We start from the raw sequence: 16,796 nt of genomic DNA on the forward strand, positions 1-16,796 counted from the left end.
CCAGGCAAGAGGTTAACCGCATTGAATTGTATATTAAGCTACTATAACAGTTTTTTTTATTATTGACAAGTTGAAGCTTTATTTTTTACAGCTCATGTCTAGTCCGCAAATGTAGCCTCTCACTTTGTCATCCCACCTCCAGCTGGTCTGGAGTCCACGAGGAGACTGCAGAGGTTGTCCGTGGACCACAACCAGCTGATCAGCACCAAAGGACTGAGGGACGTCTACACCCTGCTGCACCTGAGCTGCTCCCACAACCACCTGGCCAGCGTGGAGGGGCTGGAGAACAGCGCTCTGCTCAACACGCTGGATCTGAGAGGCAACAGCCTCACTGAGGTAAGAAGACGGCGCCGGTTCCGATGTCAGCGCTCAGGGTTTTCAATGGGATTCGCGTGGAAAGAGTTGAGACATCCGTTTGCACTGAATATGCGGTTTCAAACGGCCCCAACAATCCGATTCTGGATCAAATAGTTTGTGCACATGCAGAGAACAAACAATCTTAAACTTTTGTTTTTATACATTTAATAAATTTTTTCTTAATTTTTCTCATCCAGATAGCAGAAATATAATAAAAATTAGAATTAAATATTTGTTCTTTTCAGAATTACAAAACCATGATGTAACTTCCAACAGGGGCATATGTGATAAAAATATATATATATATATATATATATACATACAGTATATATAATAATAAATAAATAAAATATGATCATATCAAAACTAACTTTTTTTACATCAGGGGTTGACACAAATATGTCAGAAATAGTCTTGATAATTTTAATTATCAACACTATAACACAATCATTTGTTACCACGATGCAGAAGCAAAATTAGATCACAACTTTCCTTTATTATTGTAAATTACCAACCCAAAATTAAAATGCTGACAGATTAGGTTGAATTAAAAAAGTAAATTAAAAAATGTTGTATGTGTCAAACCTTAAAAAAAAAAGTGTTATGAATACAAACATGGTTACTTATTAAATGATTGCCTTTTTTGGACATGCTTCATTTGAACTAAAAGAGTCATAAGCACAATGCCTCTGTCACAGCTTTAATAAAGAAAGGTACCAAACAATGTAGTATCAGTAACACTACAGACCCCTCAGTTAAATGTCCTCCGTGACAACGCTCTGTAAGTGGCAGTTTGAGAGACGCTGATCTCTCTTTCCCTCTCCGGGAGAGCAACTCACTGCTTGTTGATTGATGAGGCGATGTAGAGAAAAAGAAAACATGCTGAATACTTATAAAAATGTTTATTACTGAAGTATTTTGCAAGGCCCCACTTGATCGCAGCAGCGCTCGGCTCGCGGCCGACACTAATGGCCGCAGACACAGCGGGGCTGAAACAGCTGACGTTGATGGATTGGGTCATTTAGCCGCCGCCGGAACAGCAGAAAGTGAGTGTAACCCCACAGTGTGGCCAGTGCTCTTTGACAACTTCACCCTGTGTTTCTTTCTTTTCCATCAGCCCCCCAACCTAAAGAACCAGGTCCTCCTCAGAGAGCTGCGCCTGGACGACAACAGCCTGTCGTCCCTGCAGGGCCTCGCTGCCTGCTGGCTGCCCCTCATGCAGCATCTGTCCGTGGCCCAGAACAGGTTGATTCCTCAGCTTCTCTTTATTTTTAACGCCGCTACGCTTTCATGGATTCTTGTGTAGCACGACACAATAAGTAACATAACTCAGATTGCAACGCAGCGAGGGAGATGTCATAAGCCCTCACATGTCTCACATGGATATTAGTTGTTTATTTATTTACCATATTAATGTGCAGACTGTTTCATACATACAGCTCGTTTAAAGCATATGAACATGTTCTAGTAGAAACCCTCAAATACCTGGGGACGTAAAAATCAGCATGACATTTCCCCCTTTAATAGATTCAATATTACATTAGAGGACTCAGTCCTAATTGGTATCTGTCTTTGCATGAGCCCTGAATATAATAAAGCCACAAATGACAGAGTAACACATGCATTTTTTTATTTTTATTAAATTTAATATTGACATGAGTATTGGCTTAAGATGTAGCGTTTTTTTTTCCCTCTGCCCCCCCCCTAGAATTACCCAGCTGCCCCCCATGTCTGATTCTGTGTCCCTCGCAAGTCTGGACCTTCGATTCAACTGCATGTCAGGTAACAGATTGTCTCGATTAAACGCACCATATAAATCCCATTTCCTCCTCATGAAGGCATACGTGCCTCTACTCTGCATGTAATGTGGCCCAATGTAAAACCTGTGTTATTTTAGCTTTTCATTATTATTTTAGAGGATTGATTACACTTACCAGGAGAAGTCTATTATATTTTATCCATGCATTCAGATCGGCTCTGTGCTGGCCGTCCGTGACACGACTCCATGGAAATGCATTGTTTCACATGTCTCAACCCTTCTCTGTACGCCTGCGTAAGAAGAGTGTTGAACAACAGACGTGGACAGTTTTGTTTTTTCCCGCTTCCCCCTCAGAGCTCCGGAACGTGTGCGACAGTCTGGAGGGATGTGCGTTCCTGCGAGAGCTCCACCTCCAGGGGAATCCTGTCCATCAGGAGCGCGGCTGGAGGTAAGACGGCGGCTGGCTGCTGGGTCCAACTCGTTGTTTTCTCATCAATCAAGACCAATCAAACAACGCTATTGGATTAAGCCAATTTGAACGTACGACTTGACGTCTTATTTGAAATTCCCGCAGTTCTTTCTGTAAATTCTTCTTTCGCTCCGAAATGTCGCCGGTATTTCGTTATCACACATTCGGTCTTCTGGTTCAGGCAGTCTAAACATTCCAGCCGAACACAGGCCTTCCTGTTCACTTCCCGGGGTTAGCAGTGTGATCTGCGTCCGCTATTAGATTACCGCGCCGCCGACATCTGTGCTTACGTACGCCGCACTAAGTGCTCTTAATTCCCAAAATATTGATACAACAGAAAAATCAATTATCTTTTCAGTGTCAATTTGCTCATTCACTTATCATGCCTGAATATTTCACCGCAGTCGCAGTGAGTGTATATGAAAAATATGCAATGACCACTGCACGTCCTTCATGCATCTATTGGCCTGTCATGAGCTATGATGTCAGTTGTTTAGCTCCTCAGAGCTACTCACAGCCATCTACTAACAGCAAAATATGAAAGAATATACTTTGCTTAGCCTGAATTCTTGGACGTATTGTATAATATTATAACAGAGAATGTCAGTTACCCATGAAAAACATTCCTGGCTTTTATACGACTGACCAGTAGGTTTATTTTTTATTGAGCAGTCGCTAAAAAGCTCATATAAAGTTTTTATTTGTACATTTTCATGCATCTTTGGTCATTCTCTGTGCAAAAATCAACCTCAAAACACGGGTTACTTGTGGACATTTTTCATTTCCTTAAGCCTTAACTGAGCCTTAATATTTGATTGAACTTTTCTTAACCTCCAATGGCAACAGTGGCATTAACCCTCTGTATTTCCACACTCATGCCGCCGGCCCTTTCATCCCGAGCCAGTGAAAACACCGGCTAAGTTAAAGCACCAAGAGGCAAGCGCTGAGAATTACGCTCCCTGATCCAGGAGACGTGGAAGAAGAAAACACTGGGCCTGATTAATCAGCGGCACTTCAGGAGCATGTGGGTCAGAGGAAGTCTTCACTAAATGAAATACGGACTTGTGCTCATACGAGCCTGGAGAGTTAGGATGAAGGAATGTGAGCCAGGAACAGGGTTGCTCTCAGAAAGAAGGATGGAATTTGTATAAATTTAGGATCAGTTTGAAGTATAGTCACTGTAGATTTAGCTGCGAGCTGATTTATAGCATCTTTACCGTGTGGCCTCTTTAAGTAACATGTTTTAGTGAACAGTACAGACTACAGGAACCCGTCTTCCAGAAAAAACTCCCCAATTATTTAATCCATTGTAAACATCCACGTGGATGGCATCCAATTATTGGAACGTAGGTCTGCTCTGCGTCCTTCCCAAGTGTGTCTAAGTGGCGGCCATTCCCAAATTGAATTACACTCCCCTCCTCAATGAGCTCATGTAACCATCAACAGGTCCTTCTTGGGTTCGGAGCTTCATTTTGAAGACAGCCAGACGGACGATGTGCCCGAAGGGTTGGAATCTAATCCCTGCTCTGTGTCGGAGGGACCAAGTGGGCCACATCAAAACACCGATCCCTCTGACAGAGCGCAGAGTCTGTGCTTTTGTTGCGTTTGTGTCAGGGTGGCAGCCTCCACATGCTCTGTATGAACCATTTATACCGCTTTGAATCCTCTGCAAGGGCCCGAAGAAAAGGGTCCATCGTCCAAATCGGAATCAGGCGTTTACTTCACCATCCGCCTTTTCTCACGGGATACAATGCTTTTGCTTTCCGCTTCGTCTTTATTCGGGGCTCCGAAGGATCTGTGATCATTGCAGTAAAATGGAGCTTTGTTTTAAATAATCCAGCAGGATCTACCGGCACAGATCTAATACAGGCCTCTTGGTAATCGACACATACAGAGATGCAATAAACAGAGAAATGCTCAAACATTCACAAAATCACACTTTAAGGGCTCAGGACAAAAATAACAGTGCTCTGGGAATCGAATCTTAAAATCCCCCAAATGTAGAAAACAGAAATGAACCCTGTAGCCTGAAGGCTCGCACTTGTTTGGGTTTTGCTGTTGCTGCTCCCTGGTGTCCTGTAGAGTTTCCAGCCCCACGTTTTCCCACTGAACACGGACCACATTTGGCCTCCACCACTGGACGCTCCGAGACGCTTTCTCTGGCCGATAGTTGGGATTCCTTCTGCTTGGACATCCTTAGCCTCAGGCGGCAGTTACCTCTCCCCCAGACTCACCCCCACCCCGATGACCCGTCCAGCTTTAGGCGGATGCTACCTAACGTAGGCCACAGGAAAAGTCCTAATCCACAGCGGCAGCGTATGCACGCTTTTTAGAGAGCATAGAGAACATCGCTCATGATAAGTGCTATCATGAGTTTATTGATGCTTACCAAGCTTTTTGTACTCACTGAAGTGCTGAAGACTGCATTAAATAATGTGGTAGTTTTATGTAGAAATACTATCAGTGGTTTAGTTATTTAAAAAGACCGAAATGTGAGGTAGAGGAGTCCGCTGATTTCAATTTGTTTTGTTTGGTGGTGCAAAAAATATATAATCCTGTAGATGTATTTGTGATTTGAATAAGATTGAATACGTATTACAAGTTGTAATAGTTAAATAGATTAAAATAAAAAAATAAAAATTTTGGCTGAAAATGGCATTTCTCCATTTTGAGAAGGCTGCTTGTGCTTCTTATGGATGTTACGGCGACTTGAAAATAAAAGTGTGACCACATGGCTTTGATCGCGTCGGCTCTCGTTCTCAGGGCCGCTCTGCAGAGGGCGGTTCCCGGCCTGAGGACCATCGACGGCCAGCACACGGACTCCGCTCCGCGGCCCCCGGCTGCCCCGCGGCCCTCAGGCGGCTTCCTGGAGTTCTGTCAGGCTCAGCTGCAGCACACTGAGGATCTGCAGCGGCAGCACAGCGGGGAACTCAGGTAAGAGGCTGACGGGCTGTCGGGGTCCTAATCCAAGATGCAAAGTTCAGAGCGGATTTCTGAAGCGCCTCATGGCAGAAAAGGTGGGAAATTATGTAAAAACGATTTATTTTTTTGACCAAAAAATCAAATGTCAAACAAAAACTAGAAAAGGCATTTCCTGCTGAAAATGCGTTGGAATGCAAAAAGCTGAAAGCTGCACTGAATATTTAAAAATAGCTGAAAATACAGAAAGTTGAAGGGAATTTGAATACATTTGCTGAAAAGCTGAAATGAATTTGAAATTGCTGAAAATACAGAAATGGGAGAAGCTGAAAGGAATTTCAATAGATTTGCTGAAAAAGCAGAAATGAAAACAGCTGAAATAAATTTGAAATATTGCAAAAAAAATACAGAAATGAATATTAAAAAATTGCTGTTGATAGAGGCATAAGAATAGCTGAAATTATTTTAAAGAACTGCTGAAAATACAGGAAGTGGGGAAGCTGAATTTCAATAGATTTTCTAAAAACAGAAGTTGCAGGAGCTTAAATTTGTTTAAAATTGTTTGTAGTAATATTAGTAGTAGTATTAGTTATAATTGTGGTATTAGTAGTACTAGCAGTATAAGCAGTAATAGTAGGTTTAGTATCAATAGCAGTAGAAACAGCTGTAATACTATTAGCCATAGTCGTATTTGTAATAACATTAGTAGTAGTTGTAGTATTAATAGCAGTAGAAATACTAGTAGTATGGTAGTAGAAGTATCAGTTGTAGTACTAGAAGTACGAGTAATATTCGTAGTGGGAGACAGAATGTTTGTTATCAAACTAAGAAGTTTTTAATTAATAGGCCTCATCACAAACATTACAGTAAAAATTCCCTCCATGTGGCTTTTATTTTGAAATTATTGGATTGGGTGGGTTGGGGGGGTGTAGATAGAGGGAGGGAGGGTGAGAGGGTGAGGAAGGGAGGGGTGGTGAGGAAGAGATAGAGGGAGAGAGAGAGGAGGAGAAATAGACAGACATACTGACTGACTGAGTGATTAACAGTGAGAAGAGGTCAGGGTGGAGGGGGGAGGGGGGGCGAGTGTCTTTATCATATTGGTCTGTTGACAGAAAGCATAGCTGCGTCATGTGACTCCACTAATCAGGTCATTGGAGCAGCTGTGAGTCACACACAGAGATACTGCAGCGTGTTTACGAGTAACCACGGCAACGGCGCACCTATTGCATTGGGTGGGGTGGGGGGGTGTAGATAGAGGGAGGGAGGGTGAGAGGGTGAGGAAGGGAATGGTGGTGAGGAAGAGAGGGAGAGGGGAGGAGAATTAGACTGACTGAGAGTGATTAACAGTAAGTAGAGGTCAGGGGGGAGGGGGGAGGGGGGGCTAGTGTCTTTATCATATTGGTCTGTTGACAGAAAGCATAGCTGCGTCATGTGACTCCACTAATCACGTCATTGGAGCAGCTGTGAGTCACACACAGAGATACTGCAGCGTGTTTACGAGTAACCACGGCAACGGCGCACCTATTGGATTGGGTGGGGTGGGGGGGTGTAGATAGAGGGAGGGAGGGTGAGAGGGTGAGGAAGGGAATGGTGGTGAGGAAGAGAGGGAGAGGGGAGGAGAATTAGACTGACTGACTGACTGAGAGTGATTAACAGTAAGTAGAGGTCAGGGTGGAGGGGGGAGGGGGGAGGGGGGGCTAGTGTCTTTATCATATTGGTCTGTTGACAGAAAGCATAGCTGCGTCATGTGACTCCACTAATCAGGTCACAAGGAGCAGCTGTGAGTCACAGACAGATCCTGCAGCATGTGAGTGCTCGTAACCACGACAACGACGCACCTGTGATCATTAACGATCTACTGCAAAAGACAGAGACATGGCAGCAAGTTACACAGAATCCACACCTCAAACAAATGGGAACCAGCGCAAAACTATAACAGCTATCTAAAAAATACGGCGTTTGTATGAGACCCAAGACTCTACCGAACGCGTGGATGTGTTTTTATGTCTGTCCGGTAATAAATACGGCTCCTATGGCCGTTTACAAAACGTGTACCTTGTGGATTTTTGTGAGAAATATGTCGGCAGATTTGTATTGGAGCCTATGGGGCTTTTGGCAGAGGTTGTGTCACTCAAACACACCTTGCGCCAAAACTAAAGAACTCTGGGATTCCATGAACACATTAATCCAATCAGCACAACCATACCCTCATTAATCTGAAGAAATGAAGCCTCTAGAGTGTATACTTTGGCTGCAAGGACAAAAGTTCCATACTTTTTTAACCAGATTTCTGCGCTGCCCCACACTCTAGCCTCGAGCTCTCCACTCTAGCAGACGCAATACACACTCATGTAAAAGTCAGAAACGGAGCGAAGAACTAGTGAAACATAATCAGTGATTATGAAAAAAGTAGAATAGATATCAAGAAGCAGTTTTTTTCATAAAATAGTTGAGACCTGTGTCAACATTTGAAAGTTGAAATGGTGTCTGTAGCTGAAAGATTGGCGAAGCTGAAAAATCTGAAAGTTGAAGAAGTTGAAGAGGATTTGAAAAGCAAACTCCATTTGAAAACCATGTTAAAATATTAACGATTATTGATTTATATAAATTCAAGCTTAAGAGGTAGAAAGCTGAAAAGTCATAGCCCGGAAGCCGGAAAGAAGCTGAACATTTTAATATTTGAAGGATTTTAATAGCTGAAAGTGTGAAGGAGTTGAAAGGTGGCACGGAAGAAATAGAAGAATAATAACTAGAACTAGAAAATGCATTTCCTGCTGAAAATGCGTTGGAATGCAAAAAGCTGAAAGCTGAAATGAACTTTTTAAAATAGCTGAAAATACAGAAAGTTGAAGGGAATTTGAATACATTTGCTGAAATTATAGATATTAGAAAAGCTGAAATGAATTTGAAATTGCTGAAAATACAGAAATGGGAGAAGCTGAAAGGAATTTCAATAGATTTGCTGAAAAAGCAGAAATGAAAACAGCTGAAATAAATTTGAAATATTGCAAAAAAATACAGAAATGAATAGTGAAAAATTGCTGTTGATAGAGGCATAAGAATAGCTGAAATTATTTTAAAGAACTGCTGAAAATACAGGAAGTGGGGAAGCTGAATTTCAATAGATTTTCTAAAAACAGAAGTTGCAGGAGCTTAAATTTGTTTAAAATTGTTTGTAGTAATATTAGTAGTAGTATTAGTTATAATTGTGGTATTAGTAGTACTAGCAGTAATAGTAGGTTTAGTATCAATAGCAGTAGAAACAGCTGTAATACTATTAGCCATAGTCGTATTTGTAATAACATTAGTAGTAGTTGTAGTATTAATAGCAGTAGAAATACTAGTAGTATGGTAGTAGAAGTATCAGTTGTAGTACTAGAAGTACGAGTAATATTCGTAGTGGGAGACAGAATGTTTGTTATTCAAACTAAGAAGTTTTTAATTAATAGGCCTCATCACAAACATTACAGTAAAAATTCCCTCCATGTGGCTTTTATTTTGAAATTATTGGATTGGGTGGGTTGGGGGGGTGTAGATAGAGGGAGGGAGGGTGAGAGGGTGAGGAAGGGAGGGGTGGTGAGGAAGAGATAGAGGGAGAGGAGGAGAAATAGACATACTGACTGACTGAGTGATTAACAGTGAGAAGAGGTCAGGGTGGAGGGGGGAGGGGGGAGGGGGGGCGAGTGTCTTTATCATATTGGTCTGTTGACAGAAAGCATAGCTGCGTCATGTGACTCCACTAATCACGTCATAGAAGCAGCTGTGAGTCACACACAGAGATACTGCAGCGTGTTTACGAGTAACCACGGCAACGGCGCACCTATTGCATTGGGTGGGGTGGGGGGGTGTAGATAGAGGGAGGGAGGGTGAGAGGGTGAGGAAGGGAATGGTGGTGAGGAAGAGAGGGAGAGGGGAGGAGAATTAGACTGACTGACTGACTGAGAGTGATTAACAGTAAGTAGAGGTCAGGGTGGAGGGGGGAGGGGGGGCGAGTGTCTTTATCATATTGGTCTGTTGACAGAAAGCATAGCTGCGTCATGTGACTCCACTAATCAGGTCACAAGGAGCAGCTGTGAGCCACAGACAGATCCTGCAGCATGTGAGTGCTCGTAACCACGACAACGCCGCACCTGTGCGGCTGCAAAGGGGCAGACACAGGACAGCGAGTTACACAGAATCCACACCTCAAACAAATGAGAACCAGCGCAAAACTATAACAGCTATCTAAAAAATACGGCGTTTGTATGAGACCCAAGACTCTACCGAACGCGTGGATGTGCGTTTTATGTCTGTCCGGTAATAAATACGGCTCCTATGGCCGTTGACAGAACGTGTACCTTGTGGATTTTTGTGAGAAATATGTCGGCAGATTTGTATTGGAGCCTATGGGGCTTTTGGCAGAGGTTGTGTCACTCAAACACACCTTGCGCCAAAACTAAAGAACTCTGGGATTCCATGAACACATTAATCCAATCAGCACAACCATACCCTCATTAATCTGAAGAAATGAAGCCTCTAGAGTGTATACTTTGGCTGCAAGGACAGAAGTTCCATACTTTTTAAACCAGATTTCTGCGATGCCCCACACTCTAGCCTGCGAGGCCCCGCCTCTAGCAGACGCAATACACACTCATGTAAAAGTCAGAAACGGAGCGAAAAACTAGTGAAACTTAATCAGTGATTATGAAAAAAGTACAATAGATATCAAGAAGCAGTTTTTTCATAAAATAGTTGAGACTTGTGTGAACATTTGAGAGTTGAAATGGTGTCTGTAGCTGAAAGATTTGCAAAGCTGAAAAATCTGAAAGTTGAAGAAGTTTAGGAGGATTTGAAAGCAAACTCCATTTGAAAACCATGTTAAAATATTAATGATTATTGATTTATATAAATTCAAGCATAAGAGGTAGAAAGCTGAAAAGTCATAGCCCTCAAGCCAGAAAGGAGCTGAACATTTTAATATTTGAAGGATTTTAATAGCTGAAAATGTGAAGGAGTTGAAAGGGGGCGCGGAAGAAATAGAATAATAAGTCGGAATAAAGATTCGAAGAACAATACTTGGAATGCATCGTTAATGCATTCCAACAAAAAGCATTTCCTGCTGAAAATGCGTTGGAATGCAAAAAGCTGAAAGCTGCACTGAATATTTAAAAATAGCTGAAAATACAGAAAGTTGAAGGGAATTTGAATACATTTGCTGAATATTTAAAAATAGCTGAAAATACAGAAAGTTGAAGGGAATTTGAGTACATTTGCTGAATATTTGAAAATAGCTGAAAATACAGAAAGTTGAAGGGAATTTGAGTACATTTGCTGAAATAAAAGATATTAGAAAAGCTGAAATTAATTTGAAATAGTTGAAAATACAGAAATGGGAGAAGCTGAAAGGAATTTCAATAGATTTGCTGAAAAAGCAGAAATGAAAACAGCTGAAATAAATGTGAAATATTGCAAAACAGAAGTTGCAGGAGCTTAAATGAATTTTAAAAAGTACAGAAATAACAAAAGCTGAGATGAATAAAAAGAGGTTTAAAATTGTTTGTAGTAATGTTAGTTGTAATTTGGGTATTAGTACTAGCAGTAGAAGTCGGTTTAGTATCAATAGCAGTAGAAACAGCTGGAATACTGATACTATTAGCCATAGTAGTATTTTTAATAACATTAGTAGTAGTTGTATTAATAGCAGTAGAAATACTAGTAGTATGGTAGTAGAAGTATCAGTTGTAGTTCTACTAGAAGTACTAGTAATATTCGTAGTGGTTATAGTAGTATTTGAAAGAGCAATGCGTATTTCAACGAAACCACTTCATGGTTAAGGTACAGATAATCATTGAGGCTTTTAGTTTGTAATGATGGAATTGGGTGAGGGGGGGTTGGGAGACAGAATGTTTGTTATTCAAACTAAGAAGTTTTTAATTAATAGGCCTCATCACAAACATTACAGTAAAAATTCCCTCCATGGGGCTTTTATTTTGAAATTATTGGATTGGGTGGGGTGGGGGGGTGTAGATAGAGGGAGGGAGGGTGAGAGGGTGAGGAAGGGAGGGGTGGTGAGGAAGAGATAGAGGGAGAGAGAGAGGAGGAGAAATAGACAGACATACTGACTGACTGAGTGATTAACACTGAGAAGAGGTCAGGGTGGAGGGGGGAGGGGGGCGAGTGTCTTTATCATATTGGTCTGTTGACAGAAAGCATAGCTGCGTCATGTGACTCCACTAATCAGGTCACAAGGAGCAGCTGTGAGCCACAGACAGATCCTGCAGCATGTGAGTGCTCGTAACCACGACAACGCCGCACCTGTGCGGCTGCAAGAGGGCAGACACAGAACAGCAAGTTACACAGAATCCACACCTCACACAAATGAGAACCAGCGCAAAACTATAACAGCTATCTAAAAAATACGGCGTTTGTATGAGACCCAAGACTCTACCGAACGCGTGGATGTGCTTTTCATGTCTGTCCGGTAATAAATACGGCTCCTATGGCCGTTTACAAAACGTGTACCTTGTGGATTTTTGTGAGAAATATGTCGGCAGATTTGTATTGGAGCCTATGGGGCTTTTGGCAGAGGTTGTGTCACTCAAACACTCCTTGCGCCAAAACTAAAAAACTCTGGGATTCCATGAACACATTAATCCAATCAGCACAACCATACCCTCATTAATCTGAAGAAATGAAGCCTCTGGAGTGTATACTTTGGCTGCAAGGACAAAAGTTCCATACTTTTTTAACCAGATTCCTGCGATGCCCCACACTCTAGCCTCGAGCTCTCCACTCTAGCAGACGCAATACACACTCATGTAAAAGTCAGAAACGGAGCGAAGAACTAGTGAAACATAATCAGTGATTATGAAAAAAGTACAATAGATATCAAGAAGCAGTTTTTTTCATAAAATAGTTGAGACTTGTGTCAACATTTGAGAGTTGAAATGGTGTCTGTAGCTGAAAGATTGGCGAAGCTGAAAAATCTGAAAGTTGAAGAAGTTGAAGAGGATTTGAAAAGCAAACTCCATTTGAAAACCATGTTAAAATATTAACGATTATTGATTTATATAAATTCAAGCTTAAGAGGTAGAAAGCTGAAAAGTCATAGCCCGGAAGCCAGAAAGAAGCTGAACATTTTAATATTTGAAGGATTTTAATAGCTGAAAGTTTGAAGGAGTTGAAAGGTGCCACGGAAGAAATAGAAGAATAATAATAACTAGAAAATGCATTTCCTGCTGAAAATGCGTTGGAATGCAAAAAGCTGAAAGCTGAAATGAACTTTTTAAAATAGCTGAAAATACAGAAAGTTGAAGGGAATTTGAATACATTTGCTGAAATTATAGATATTAGAAAAGCTGAAATGAATTTGAAATTACTGAAAATACAGAAATGGGAGAAGCTGAAAGGAATTTCAATAGATTTGCTGAAAAAGCAGAAATGAAAACAGCTGAAATAAATTTGAAATATTGCAAAAAAATACAGAAATGAATATTGAAAAATTGCTGTTGATAGAGGCATAAGAATAGCTGAAATTATTTTAAAGAACTGCTGAAAATACAGGAAGTGGGGAAGCTGAATTTCAATAGATTTTCTAAAAACAGAAGTTGCAGGAGCTTAAATTTGTTTAAAATTGTTTGTAGTAATATTAGTAGTAGTATTAGTTATAATTGTGGTATTAGTAGTACTAGCAGTAATAGTAGGTTTAGTATCAATAGCAGTAGAAACAGCTGTAATACTATTAGCCATAGTCGTATTTGTAATAACATTAGTAGTAGTTGTAGTATTAATAGCAGTAGAAATACTAGTAGTATGGTAGTAGAAGTATCAGTTGTAGTACTAGAAGTACGAGTAATATTCGTAGTGGGAGACAGAATGTTTGTTATTCAAACTAAGAAGTTTTTAATTAATAGGCCTCATCACAAACATTACAGTAAAAATTCCCTCCATGTGGCTTTTATTTTGAAATTATTGGATTGGGTGGGTTGGGGGGGTGTAGATAGAGGGAGGGAGGGTGAGAGGGTGAGGAAGGGAGGGGTGGTGAGGAAGAGAGGGAGAGGGGAGGAGAATTAGACTGACTGAGAGTGATTAACAGTAAGTAGAGGTCAGGGGGGAGGGGGGGCGAGTGTCTTTATCATATTGGTCTGTTGACAGAAAGCATAGCTGCGTCATGTGACTCCACTAATCACGTCATTGGAGCAGCTGTGAGTCACACACAGAGATACTGCAGCGTGTTTACGAGTAACCACGGCAACGGCGCACCTATTGGATTGGGTGGGGTGGGGGGGTGTAGATAGAGGGAGGGAGGGTGAGAGGGTGAGGAAGGGAATGGTGGTGAGGAAGAGAGGGAGAGGGGAGGAGAATTAGACTGACTGACTGACTGAGAGTGATTAACAGTAAGTAGAGGTCAGGGTGGAGGGGGGAGGGGGGCTAGTGTCTTTATCATATTGGTCTGTTGACAGAAAGCATAGCTGCGTCATGTGACTCCACTAATCAGGTCACAAGGAGCAGCTGTGAGCCACAGACAGATCCTGCAGCATGTGAGTGCTCGTAACCACGACAACGACGCACCTGTGCGGCTGCAAAAGTGCAGACACAGGACAGCGAGTTACACAGAATCCACACCTCAAACAAATGAGAACCAGCGCAAAACTATAACAGCTATCTAAAAAAATACGGCGTTTGTATGAGACCCAAGACTCTACCGAACGCGTGGATGTGCTTTTTATGTCTGTCCGGTAATAAATACGGCTCATATGGCCGTTTACAAAACGTGTACCTTGTGGATTTTTGTGAGAAATATGTCGGCAGATTTGTATTGGAGCCTATGGGGCTTTTGGCAGAGGTTGTGTCACTCAAACACTCCTTGCGCCAAAACTAAAGAACTCTGGGATTCCATGAACACATTAATCCAATCAGCACAACCATACCCTCATTAATCTGAAGAAATGAAGCCTCTAGAGTGTATACTTTGGCTGCAAGGACAGAAGTTCCATATTTTTTTTACCAGATTCCTGCGATGCCCCACACTCTAGCCGTCGAGGTCCCCCTCTAGCAGACGCAATACACACTCATGTAAAAGTCAGAAACGGAGCGAAGAACTAGTGAAACATAATCAGTGATTATGAAAAAAGTACAATAGATATCAAGAAGCAGTTTTTTTCATAAAATAGTTAAGACTTGTGTCAACATTTGAAAGTTGAAATGGTGTCTGTAGCTGAAAGATTTGCGAAGCTGAAAAATCTGAAAGTTGAAGAAGTTTAGGAGGATTTGAAGGCAAACTCCATTTGAAAACCATGTTAAAATATTAATGATTATTGATTTATATAAATTCAAGCATAAGATGTAGAAAGCTGAAAAGTCATAGCCCTCAAGCCAGAAAGGAGCTGAACATTTTAATATTTGAAGGATTTTAATAGCTGAAAATGTGAAGGAGTTGAAAGGGGGCGCGGAAGAAATAGAAGAAGTTGAAGAAATAAAGATTCGAAGAACAATACTTGGAATGCATCTAATGCATTCCAACAATAACTAGAAAAGGCATTTCCTGCTGAAAATGCGTTGGAATGCAAAAAGCTGAAAGCTGCACTGAATATTTGAAAATAGCTGAAAATACAGAAAGTTGAAGGGAATTTGAATACATTTGCTGAAAAGCTGAAATGAATTTGAAATTGCTGAAAATACAGAAATGGGAGAAGCTGAAAGGAATCAATAGATTTGCTGAAAAAGCAGAAATGAAAACAGCTGAAATAAATTTGAAATATTGCAAAAAAATACAGAAATGAATATTAAAAAATTGCTGTTGATAGAGGCATAAGAATAGCTGAAATTATTTTAAAGAACTGCTGAAAATACAGGAAGTGGGGAAGCTGAATTTCAATAGATTTTCTAAAAACAGAAGTTGCAGGAGCTTAAATTTGTTTAAAATTGTTTGTAGTAATATTAGTAGTAGTATTAGTTATAATCGTGGTATTAGTAGTACTAGCAGTATGAGCAGTAATAGTAGGTTTAGTATCAATAGCAGTAGAAACAGCTGGAATACTATTAGCCATAGTAGTATTTGTAATAACATTAGTAGTAGTTTTAGTATTAATAGCAGTAGAAATACTAGTAGTATGGTAGTAGAAGTATCAGTTGTAGTACTAGAAGTACGAGTAATATTCGTAGTGGGAGACAGAATGTTTGTTATTCACACTTAAAAGTTTTTAATTAATAGGCCTCATCACAGACATTACAGTAAAAATTCCCTCCATGGGGCTTTTATTTTGAAATTATTGGATTGGGTGGGGTGGGGGGGAGTAGATAGAGGGAGGGAGGGTGAGAGGGTGAGGAAGGGAGGGGTGGTGAGGAAGAGATAGAGGGAGAGAGAGAGGAGGAGAAATAGACAGACATACTGACTGAGAGTGATTAACAGTGAGCAGAGGTCAGGGTGGAGGGGGGAGGGGGGGCGAGTGTCTTTATTATATTGGTCTGTTGACAGAAAGCATAGCTGCGTCATGTGACTCCACTAATCAGGTCACAAGGAGCAGCTGAGTCACAGACAGATCTTTCAGCATGTGAGTGCTCGTAACCACGACAACGGCGCACCTGTGATCATTAACGAGCTGCTGCAAAAGACAGAGACATGGCAGCAAGTTACACAGAATCCACACCTCAAACAAATGGGAACCAGCGCAAAACTATAACAGCTATCTAAAAAATACGGCGTTTGTATGAGACCCAAGACTCTACCGAACGCGTGGATGTGTTTTTATGTCTGTCCGGTAATAAATACGGCTCCTATGGCCGTTTACAAAACGTGTACCTTGTGGATTTTTGTGAGAAATATGTCGGCAGATTTGTATTGGAGCCTATGGGGCTTTTGGCAGAGGTTGTGTCACTCAAACACACCTTGCGCCAAAACTAAAGAACTCTGGGATTCCATGAACACATTAATCCAATCAGCACAACCATACCCTCATTAATCTGAAGAAATTAAGCCTCTAGAGTGTATACTTTGGCTGCAAGGACAAAAGTTCCATATTTTTTTAACCAGATTCCTGCGATGCCCCACACTCTAGCCTCGAGCTCTCCACTCTAGCAGACGCAATACACACTCATGTAAAAGTCAGAAACGGAGCGAAGAACTAGTGAAACATAATCAGTGATTATGAAAAAAGTACAATAGATATCAAGAAGCAGTTTTTTTCATAAAATAGTTGAGACTTGTGTCAACATTTGAAAGTTTAAATGGTGTCTGTAGCTGAAAGATTGGGGAAGCTGAAAAGTCTGAAAGTTGAAGAAGTTTAAGGAGGATTTGAAAACAATTTCCATTGG

At 41.1% G+C, this 16,796-nt stretch overlaps 1 protein-coding gene across 4 annotated transcripts in view; it reads left to right on the plus strand.

Moving 5' to 3' along the window:
• lrriq1 (leucine-rich repeats and IQ motif containing 1) overlaps window positions 1-16,796 on the plus strand; it is an 83,227-nt gene that overhangs the window by 5,959 nt on the left and 60,472 nt on the right. For all 4 annotated transcript variants that reach the window (XR_013451172.1, XM_078082912.1, XM_078082913.1 and 1 more), the window contains exons 10-14: window positions 143-336; window positions 1,475-1,602; window positions 2,066-2,139; window positions 2,471-2,564; window positions 5,349-5,519. Coding sequence is in view for 3 of the 4 variants with exons in the window: in XM_078082912.1 (XP_077939038.1) it covers window positions 143-336; window positions 1,475-1,602; window positions 2,066-2,139; window positions 2,471-2,564; window positions 5,349-5,519 (661 nt within the window). In the remaining variant the exon portion in view is untranslated. The remainder of the gene's footprint in view (window positions 1-142; window positions 337-1,474; window positions 1,603-2,065; window positions 2,140-2,470; window positions 2,565-5,348; window positions 5,520-16,796) is intronic.

The sequence above is a fragment of the Gasterosteus aculeatus genome, chromosome X (assembly GCF_964276395.1).
Source record: "Gasterosteus aculeatus chromosome X, fGasAcu3.hap1.1, whole genome shotgun sequence".
NCBI classification, from domain to species: Eukaryota; Metazoa; Chordata; class Actinopteri; order Perciformes; family Gasterosteidae; genus Gasterosteus; species Gasterosteus aculeatus.